At 40.9% G+C, this 10,822-nt stretch overlaps 2 protein-coding genes across 2 annotated transcripts; both read right to left on the reverse strand.

Moving 5' to 3' along the window:
* Positions 1 to 597: 597 nt before the first annotated feature.
* On the reverse strand, positions 598 to 4,840 carry LOC142899354 (uncharacterized). Its single transcript, XM_076042921.1, has 4 exons — positions 4,706 to 4,840; positions 3,464 to 3,582; positions 3,246 to 3,377; positions 598 to 2,475 (listed from the first exon to the last, which is right to left on the reverse strand). The coding sequence occupies exons 2-4, from the start codon at positions 3,492 to 3,494 to the stop codon at positions 1,589 to 1,591; spliced, it is 1,050 nt and encodes a 349-aa protein (XP_075899036.1). The 5' UTR covers positions 3,495 to 3,582; positions 4,706 to 4,840; the 3' UTR covers positions 598 to 1,588.
* Positions 4,841 to 5,856: 1,016 nt separating this feature from the next.
* tmem170a (transmembrane protein 170A) lies at positions 5,857 to 8,973 on the reverse strand. The gene is made up of 3 exons (XM_076042922.1): positions 8,758 to 8,973; positions 7,893 to 8,063; positions 5,857 to 7,808 (listed from the first exon to the last, which is right to left on the reverse strand). Exons 1-3 carry the CDS (start codon positions 8,870 to 8,872, stop codon positions 7,678 to 7,680), a joined length of 417 nt encoding a protein of 138 aa, XP_075899037.1. The 5' UTR covers positions 8,873 to 8,973; the 3' UTR covers positions 5,857 to 7,677.
* Between the last annotated feature and the right edge of the window lie 1,849 nt (positions 8,974 to 10,822).

The raw sequence follows: 10,822 nt of genomic DNA on the forward strand, positions 1-10,822 counted from the left end.
CCATGTTTTGTGGGTTTTTTTTTTTGGTTGTTTTTTTTGGTGTTGTTTTTTAATTGACTCAAGCGTGTTCTGAAATCACAATGAAATCATGTTAAAATGCTGTTCACATTTACCACCTAATCGCCGAGTTCAATCGCAATGTTGACGGAGAAAAAGACAGATGGGATAAAATAAGAGCTTCTTAGGCAGGTTCGGATGTCAACACAGCATGTCTATCATTGTCATTACTGGAATATTACCCCATGCAGTATCAGCAGGTGTGAGAGTGAAGAAGCTCCATGTTTTTTTTTTATTTATTTATTTCCTGCCTTTTGTAAAAAAAAAAAAAAAACCTTTATACTGCATGCATTGCAGGTTGTTTTTTAGTTATTTTATAATGCCGGTTTGGGCTAAGGGGCACGCTAATATAAGCTAATACAGTGCAGGTAAAAGCGCCTGCATTATGTTAGCGTGGTTGATGGGCCTTGTGGTGTGGAGTGGAACGCAGCCATACACTTGTAATCCGCTGTCAAATTTGGGGGTGCACGGGTAATCGATGTTGCACATGCTAGGAAGTAGGAAGTCAAAAAAAAAAACAAAAAGAAAAGTCTGAGTCACTTGTAGCCATTTACCATTTATCACCACTGATATTTCTTTGAACAGGCACAGATATTCCAAAAATATAAATTTATTCTGATATGAAAAATAAAATTAACAGTCGTGTTATTTTGCTCTCATATTTTGCTCTTTGTATTATAATATTTTACATTAACAACCCCGTGCTCCTGGTAAAATCCATTCGATATTTGGGCCAAAAAACACACAACTAAATTAACACTTTTTACGATAATGTAAAAAGTACTAAATACCTGTTAGCATGTAGATCAAAGCTCATATCAGAAGAAGTGAGGATGTAAATATAGACGTGAAAAAAGAATTAACGTATCAAAACCAAAATATTAGACTTGGCATCTGCAACCCAGAAACCCAGCCATTACACGCGCGCCCACACATGCATACAGTGCAAGAATAGTGCAGTGTGAACTTTTTTTACAAATTAGTTCACAACTTTTAACGGAAATCTGAAATGTACATGGCTTATAACAATCTGTATGTGCAAAAAAAAACATCACTGGGTTAAATCAACAGACTGGATTGGAATCTTTGGGACAAAAAAGAAAACAACAATAATCTCAGTTTGAATCAGTTCTGTACAAAATCAGAAGGTGGCAGTTGACCACGTCATAATCAAGCAGCGCAGGAGATTCAAGTGCTATAACATGAACGTCTTTCAACAAACAGGAAGCTGGAGTGGCGGGTGTGACCGGAGCGACTCCGAGGTGGAAGCCACTTCCTACCCTCGACGTCCTTCAGCCACTGGTTCTTTATATAGCAGAAATAAAATGAATTTTGTATGTACCTGTCATATCCCACTGAAGAACAAACCTTTCCGCTACCCCTGAAATGCTTTTGATTTCTCCAACTATCTCACTCCACCACAACTACAGTACAGCTGGATGGACGAACAGCCGCAGTATATTTGCGAATCCCAAATTTTGAATGCCCACCGTTTGGTCCCCCAAGTACCCGTGGGCAAAAGTTGTTTCCGTCACACGCTCGAGTCCGAGTACATGCCGTTGATGAGATAGTCAACCTGGCTGTAGTCCTTCCTGTTGTAACTGTCGTAGGCCTGCTTGACAAACACCAGCACCGTGATCAGAAACAGGAGCGATCCACAGACGAGCACGCCGAGCAGAAAGGCGGTGCTGGCCAGCTGCCTGCTCAGGGCGCCTCCCAGTACTTCCAATGTGGCGGCTGTCGCTTCTGAGGGAACCAACTCATTGCGACCGGCGGTCGCCGCTGGCGTTGCAGCGCCGGAAACAGTTCTGGTGGAAGGCAAATTGCTCAGAGGTAAAGTGGAAGCGAACGGCAGCCGGGTGCTTAGGATCGGCTGCGGCGTGGCACTCGGTGAAGACTGCGAAGGTGTGCTCCTCTTCGTCGTCGTGGCAGAGCGTCCAGTCGTGCGCGCTGGAGTCGTTTTCGCCACCGCCGTCGTGGTTGTGATTACGGAAGTTGCTGCTGTAGTGCGGGTGTCATACGGCGGCTTTGCTGTAGTTCGATGCGGGAGCGCTGCGGCGTCTGCGCTTGAGGCCGTTGTCGTCCGGCTCTTGGAGGTCACCTGCGCGGTGCTTTGGTTTACATTCTCCGCAGGGTTCGCAGTCGTAGCATTCAACGTAGCAGCGCCGGTCCTAGCCGCAGTACCGGCAGGCGGTGCCGAGCCGGTGCTGGAGGGGATGAAAGCTGCAGGCTGACTGGACGTCGCCGGCGGGAGAGGTGGACGGTCGGTTGACACCGTCTGCTTGGCGAATGAGGAGGCTGTCGATGAAGTGGAGAAAGTCTCCAAATGTTTTGCTGGTGGCAACGTTGGCGCCTCTGATAAAGTGACGTTGAAGGACTTCCTAACTGTTGCATTGGAGCTGACATCACCTTTGTCACCTAGGTATGAAATAGAATACTAATATTAAATAATTCCCAGAAATTCAGTTCGTCACAGTGAAAACAACACAAATACAAACGAAACGTGCATACAAACAAGAAAAAAAACGAGCAAAACGAGGTAGCAGTAAACATTACGGATACAACCTCTGCTACTTTATCACTTTTTTTACTCGGTGACGAAGTGATTGAGAGAATTCCAAGTCTGCCGAATTCTGTGTGAACACACTACAAGTTGGCTGTTTTTAAGAGAGTAAAATATAAACCATGATGCTTTTTTTTTCTTCTTTTTTTTACTCTTTCATGGTTTAGTGCAAACAACTGCATGTCGTGACCAAAAAAAAAAATCTCTGTTTCAGAAATATTTACTTTTCTTAAGCAATTTTCCAGCATAAAACTTCTGTAATGACGCCCGCCGCATATTGCACTCTTGATAATAATCCTCTTTAATTCAATTGGACATTCAAGGCGACAACTGTCAAAGCCATCCCATATGTGTGACACATCTATGCAGATTTCCATGCACTATTAAGAGCAGTAGGGAATTCCAGTGGATCATTTCATAAAGCTGGCTATAATGGAGTTCAATGCAGAAATGAGTCAGCGACCCCAACATTTTCAACGGTGACACACACACACACACACACACACACACACACACACACACACACACACACACAGTCTTGAGAATTTTTGGGGGATTTGATTTTAGATGTGAAATAATTAACTGATTTACCGATTTCTGTAATTAATGACTGACACATACTTACCGGTACACGAAAGGCAGTTGGCTTGTGTGCTGTTAAGCTGCACAATGGGGTTTGGAGTTACAGTGGCGTTTACAGCTGCGGTGAATGAGGACTCAACAAGAAGCAACAATGCAAAGACGATGTGATGCAATGCTGTAGAACAAAGCCAGAACTTAAAGAGGTTCGGGAACACGTTAGAAAATATAGACACGCGCACATGCGCACACACTAATACTCACATGAGCGTAATTTGACTTTACACAGGAACATTCTCAACGGCTCCAGACAGGTGGCAACACTTTTGGTATACTTTGAACATATGACAAAAGGAAGACGACTTGGCTTCCACTTCCTGGGCCTACGCACAGAGGAAAAAGAAAAGAAGCTAACAGTTGCTGCAAGAAAAAAAACGCCACAAAAAACAATATTGCGTGGTAGTGGTCCTGAGTCCGCTGCCATATAAGCAATAAAATAGATACAAATGTGTTGAGGACATCATACAGAAAAACAAGCGCATGCACAAATGGGGTTGAAATTCACTTGACTTGAATGCAGTAGAGCACCAAGAGAAAACCAACTGGCCTCCCCAGAGGAATGTTACGTAGCGTAGCAAGAGCAGCCTACCACAACATAGTAACTAACCACAGACTCAAGCTAACCAATGCCCTGCAATTACGTATTAGAGTTTTACCTTTTTAGACATGTAGTGAGTGAACAGGTTGGAGTAGCGGCTACTATGGCCAGCAGAATTGGAAAAGGTTTTTGTATGACTTGTTGCAAGTGTGAAGTCCAGCTTGCTAATAATGCAAACTTTGAATGAAATTTGACCTGTAGTAAATGGGACACATTGTCCAAGAAATATTTCACTAATCACAATTATTATTATTATTATTAATAATAATAATAATAATAATAATAATAATAATAATAATAATAATATTATTATTATTATTATTATTATTATTATTATTATTATTATTATTGTTGTTGTTGTTGTTGTTGTTGTTGTTGTTGAAGAGGCCTGTGCAGCAAGTGAAACGTGACTGTAGCTCGAGTGGAAACCTATGGCGTTGAGGTGACTAATATTTGCAGACGGTCCCTAACACAGACGACAGCCACATCAAATGGGTAAGCGGTGCTTGTTATCGCATTAAGTCGATCGTGACCGATGTCTTAGATACGATCCAACTAATTGCGCTGTCTTAAGATAGCGACTAAGTCGTTTAGTCGAGACGCGTCGTTAAGTCGCCGAAATGCCGAAACTTATCAGACGATAAATATCGTCGGAATCAAAACACCCGACGCATTTCAGACGTTCGGCCAAATCCAAGTCATTCATCCATTTTACGAGTAAGAACTGCGAAAAGCTGTGGGACCGTGGGTGGCGTTCGCCAAAGAAGCCCGGACACTGAGCTATTTTGTGTGTCGTGCAGAGGCACCGAGCAACACATTTTCTACAACGAAAGAAAAAATAATCTCACTTCACTCCAACGAAGACAGCCAGGACACTTCCGCGGGTGTGTAGGTGTGTGTGTGGCAGTCCAAAGTTTATGCTTGTATCTGTTCTCACAAGTTGTTTCCTTGTAACAGTAACGGGAGCTGAAAAGCCACCCAGACAATGCAATTGAATTGTCAATTGAAAATGTTAATATTGCGTGACAGCGAGGTGAACGCAGTGACGTGTATGCTACTGACTGACTGACTAAATCACTTGGGTGAGTTGTCAAATAGCAAAGAGCAAAGTCAACATCATATTCGTAGCGCAACCACACGCCAACATCCTGGACCATCAGACGTACTTAACCATCCGCAACGGTGCTGACTAAAGTATCGTGTTATATATATTTTTTTAAATATATATATATAAAAAATTTTTGCTTTATATTCGTTTTAGTTATTTAACCGAACTACAACACAGTGCGGCAAAACAAGCATAATGTAAAGTCTTTGGGATACGGGACCTTTCTTTTATCCTCCCTCTTCTTCTTCTTCTTCTTCGTCGTCGTCGTCTTCTTCTTCTCCTCCTCCTCTTCCCCTCCTACTTCTTCGTCGTCTTCTTCTTGCTTCACGGCGGTTGGCGGTGTATGGCGCATAACTGCCATCTGATGTTCCGGGGGTGTGGATCAGATAAATAACGATAGACGTTTTCTATATCGTTATATGTACAGTATATGTCCACGTACGTTTTCTAAGACACACAAGAGAGACAAACAGACACACGAACCATACATGGTGCGTGTATGTGTGCATATATAAATATAGATACATATATTACATAGTCTCAGGCAACAGATCAAGGATTGTTGATGGGGGCTCCAAAGCTGGAGGGTTAATAGTCAAGTGAAAGTGTGTTGCGGGTATTCGACTGCCGCTGCTAGCATAACAGATGTTAGACTGGAAGATGTTTGAAGATGATGGAAGATGTTCATGCTTTTCTTGTACTTTCCACAGAGGACAGAGCTGCATGGGAGGACGGCTCTGATGAATAAAATTGCAATCTGCGGGGTGTTTGGGATACAAATGGAAAGAGCTAGGGCGCACATCAGTGCATCACTGTGCTTGGTTTGTACACGAACAATTCACTTTAGGTGAGGTCTTGTAACCTTTTGGAGAGAAAATAGATCAATGCCAATGAAGTTGTTCAGCATATTTGTTTATTTTGTATGAAGTTTTGTTAAACATGTAAAGGTCAGTAGTATACTTTTCCTCTTTAGATACAATACAAGTAATCAGACACTTTGTGTATGAAACGACTGTTGTATTTTGTGTGACACCCACATCCTCACATACATTAGCACAAGTCCAAATCAATACGTGTGTATGTTTTCTTGCTTTATTGTGGACAGACTTTTCCACATGCATATAGCATTGTTTAGATAATCTGTTTTTAAGTGTCTTTTTCCTCATCACCTCTGATCGTATATATTCAGCCATGTGCAAGGCCATCTTGGATTGGTGGGACACCAACTGATGAAAATAACTTAACTTGTAAATAAAATAGTTCAATAACTATAAGGATGGGACACATGGGACACTTTTGACCCAAGTCCACAAGGGAATGCATACTTTTCTAGGCACTTTTATCGGTTTATGTCATGGTCTGAACAAATGCCATGGCAAAGTGGACCGCTAGAAACTGGAGGCTGTAAAAATTCTTGACTTTTAAAGAGAATTTAGTTTGGATAACAAACAAGATAAAATGTTAACGACCTGGCAATGTAGACAAATAACTTTGGTTTTACATGTGTTATTCAGACACTTCAATGTATGTGGGAACTTCTGAGCAATATTTCATTGTATAGCCAAAATGAGAAGACAGATGGTCTGAGACATGCGTAAAAAAAAAGGCCATTTGTGGTCACATCGAATCACCCTCCCTGAACGGGATGGAGGGAGAAACGGGGGTGGGGTTGGACCACCTCTCTCAGCCAACTACGACGCAGCCTTGAGAACTCTCCCCAGACGACTTTACCACTCTCCACACCTCATCTCGTTTGAGCTTAACAACCTTTTGGCCCACCTCCAATCACCTCTTTGGTGGTTAAATGCAAAGGAACTGTAACTTTTTTTTTTTAGAACTGAAAAAGCCTTTGGATGACAAGTGAAAGGTGAAAAGCAAGATAGCAAAACCACTCCAGTCTCTCTCTTCTACGCTTATGAAAATGAACTACAAGAACAGGCATTTAGTAAGGGTACAACTCTTGGATCATCTTCAAATATATCAACATCACAAGAAACACCTTCATTGCCAGTAATCACACTTGCATTGACAGTGATAATGATTAACAAATCTTGCTAATAAGAACAGAATGTCTACAAAGAGACAGGGTCACACTGATAAATGTGCATTCATTTAAAAAAGAAAGAAAGAAAGAAAGAAAGCAAGCATGTGATGATCACAACATTTGAGAGGCATCAATAAATATAAAAACTTTAAACTTTGTACCCCCTGAGGCCAAAAAAAAAGATAGACCCATTTATATTCCCACAATCTTCCTGTCTCAATATGGCAGAGCTGTCTTCATTGGACCTCGCTATTTAATCAAACCATGGTCCTATTAAGAAACACAAGCATACAGGTCCTGAGAAATGTCTCACTGTGCACCTTTTAGCAGGGGCATGATGCATCCAGATGCCTGATGTAATACATTATCATTAAAAAATAAATAAATTCAAAGTCTAGTTGATTTTCATATCAACTTCAGAAGTTAGATTAGAATAAAATACAGTAATTTTGTGTAAGTGCTGCGAGAGCAGTTTCTGCACCGCTATTCTCATTATCAGTTACAGAACGTTCACTCATGTCCCGGTCAGTCAAGACAGAAACCACAATGTGTACCAATGTCTAGTTGGTCTGCAGCAAAAATACAAGTCATTCAGCTCTTATAAAGAGAGGGTGTAATTCTTGATCAGAAAACCAGCCCCAGGTTCATATAGAAGGACACTGTCACTACTAAAGAGTGGCAAGGACCCGGAGAAAAGAGATTATGAGCACACAAAATGATTGTCCAACTCCAAAAACAAGCGCCTCCAAAGAGATCATCCTCTTCCCTGCGGCCTTGTAGACACCTGCTATGGCTGCACCTTAAAACAAAGAAACAAACAACATTGTATACATTGTTCACTTACTTTGATGCCATTATATATGTGCGTGTATGTTGAACTTACTGGTGAGGACACCCCCACAAATTGGCCCAAGGACAGCCATCACGAGGATGGCGATGGGCATAAATCGAGCCACTTTGTGCTGGTGCAGTGTGGAGAGGGAAAGCAGCGCTCCTGGCAAATGGAACACGAGAGAGGACACCACTGCCCACAGAAACACACCGTACCACATCTCTGGAACACACAAACAGCGTAGATGAAATACCGACTTTGTCCAGTTCACGCATGCAGTGCAATTTAATGAACTTGGATACTGAATGAAATGGCAACTGTGTGAGCATAAGGCTCACTGTGAGCCTATTTTACAGGCAATTTTTTCTTGTCAGGAACTGGAACTGTAATAGTGTTACGGGGTCAAAACAAATTAGGATGAACTTTGACTAAAATGTGGTGTTTCACTGTAAATTACATCTCGCAATTTTATCACTTTAATAGGTATTTGATATGGCCTTGTGCTGCACATATAAACGTTCACTTAAGAACTTTCTGTTCCAACACGAAACACACACAAAAAGTATTACTGCTAAGTGCCCCCATTAACAAACAAATAAAGATCCGTCGTTATATTTCAAATAATTGGGAAAGTAAATTGTTTGTCCGCGTATTTATAACTTGTGTCAAATATGAAGGACAAATTACTGTAAAATGTGTGTATCGATGTGTTGACGTTAGCTTACTGGTTTAACATAATAGAAGCAACTGCAGCAGACTCAAACACTGTGGACGTTTCAACACCGCCCGTTTTGTAAGTTAGATACACAAACAATCCCTTTTTGCCGAGGGAGAGCTGGTTGTCCATTATCTGACATTTCCGGGTGAAAACACGAACAACAGACAGACAGACGAAATGCTAAAAACATTAGCCAACCTGAGAAGTCGCTGAGGGATGTGTCGTTTCCTCTGTGTGTGCCATTTCTTCTTGGAACTAAATTCAAACCGAGTATTTGCTGAACAAACCCTATTTCTTGATATCTATCTTCCATGTCTAACAGGTTGGATCTTGCATTGATGAACGAAAGAAAGTACTGTAAGGTACTGCCGACGCCGATTGTGACGCTAACGACGCGATTCTTCTTCTTTCGCGTTTTTATTGGTGGCAGGCAAACAATGTTCAATTACATTAGCGCCACCTACTGGTGGAATGGATTCTTCTTCTTCTTCTTCTTCTTCTTCTTCTTCTTCTTCTTCTTCTTCTTCTTCTTCATGTTGCACTGCCGCTATCTACTGGTGTTATTTATTATCGCATCATTTGATTGTTTTTGCTCCTCTTTTGTGTGTTCGTGTGTTGTGTGGATGTTTATGTTTATGTTTATGCATACAAAATAAGGCAACATGTTTGGCAGCAGCCGGACGGAGCAGAGCAGCGGGTGGTACGCGGGACGAGACATGAGAACCGAACGGGATTATTTAATGATATAATGACTTTATTTGATAAAATGTCTCTGTCTCAAGTTCTCTGAACTTGAGACCTCCTATTGACAATCGATATGTTACAGCTTGAAAACAGCTTATAATAACCTCAGAAAACAAACAAAAATGACACAGCTTACATAGAACTCTCTACAAAGACCCTGATTTCCACAAATCATTCACATGGGATGGTAGATAGCGGCCAATAATGGCTCAGTAGCTTGGTGATGGTGTGCCCTTCCATTAGGTTGTGTCAAATGTGGGAGACTAAGTTTGCATCCTAATGGATGCAAAATGACGTTTCACCTTTAATAGACAAATAATTGTACATCTTTTAGCAACTGGTTTGTTTACAAAGTCAGCTAAATCTCATACATATTAGAGATGCACAGATGTAGACCAATTTCAAAATTTACTGCATGAATTTAAGTGAATTGGCCTAATAAAACGGCCACATAAATTAAAGCTTTATGACACAATAAACACAAACTTATCCAGAGAGAATGTTACCATTTAAATGGCCAAAACATTGTTCAACGTACTTAGACCTGCAAGAATAGGAAAGAAAAAAAAAAAAACTCTTTATAGTACACGCATCGTAGAAAATTATCCCTTCATGTGAACTTCATGTTTTTTATTCACATATAGTTTAAATACATACAATTTTAAAACCAACGTATTGTACTTTATAAAGAAAGCCTTAAAAAAATAATTTCCATTTTAATTCGAAAGGCTGTATTGGTTGTATTGCACAGACACGGCGACATTGTTAAGCTATAGCTGGCCGAGGCCAAGAGCACTTAGCAGTCAATTCTAGTTGAGCCACTTTAATATGACTGGCAATAATTTGTGTTTCCAGGTCTGGAAAGTGGGGATGGTGCTGCAGGAATCTGCTATACATCAAAAATATGCCTGGCAAAACTGGAATTTCCTTTAATGAATGTAAACTGAGAAAATGTTTTTTTAAGGAGGAGTGTTTTTTTTTTTTTTTTTAAGAGTAATTTAGAGTTGTTGTTTTTTTGGAGTTATAACTATGTAATTATATAATAATTATATTAATTTGAACATAGTAACGATTCACATTAAAGCGCTGATTACAGAACACAAGCGACAATACAATCTGTACAGAGAACAACATAGTTGGGCAAAAGCTGATAGACTTTCACAATAGTTAGCATGCAAAAGACTGCACGGTCGATCAACCTCTGCCAGCTTTCTGGCTGTAATACAATGCCTCCAGTGGAACACACACACACACACACTCATGCACACGCGTGCGTGCACACACACACACACACACGCGCACACGCACACGCACACACACACACATGCGCGCACACACACACGCACACACACACACACACACACACACACACACACACACACACTACATTATTTCATACCTCTGTCTGGTTGCATTCAGATTTTAATCATTTCCAAAAAGCTAATGTATAAATTATAAATGCATGAAGTATAAAACATGCACAACAAGCCAGTTATTTCCATACACATTTTGCCTTTTG

This window comes from Nelusetta ayraudi, unplaced genomic scaffold, assembly GCF_046127955.1.
Source record: "Nelusetta ayraudi isolate G7.1 ecotype Tasmania unplaced genomic scaffold, CSIRO-AGI_Nayr_v1 ptg000071l, whole genome shotgun sequence".
Taxonomy (NCBI): domain Eukaryota; kingdom Metazoa; phylum Chordata; class Actinopteri; order Tetraodontiformes; family Monacanthidae; genus Nelusetta; species Nelusetta ayraudi.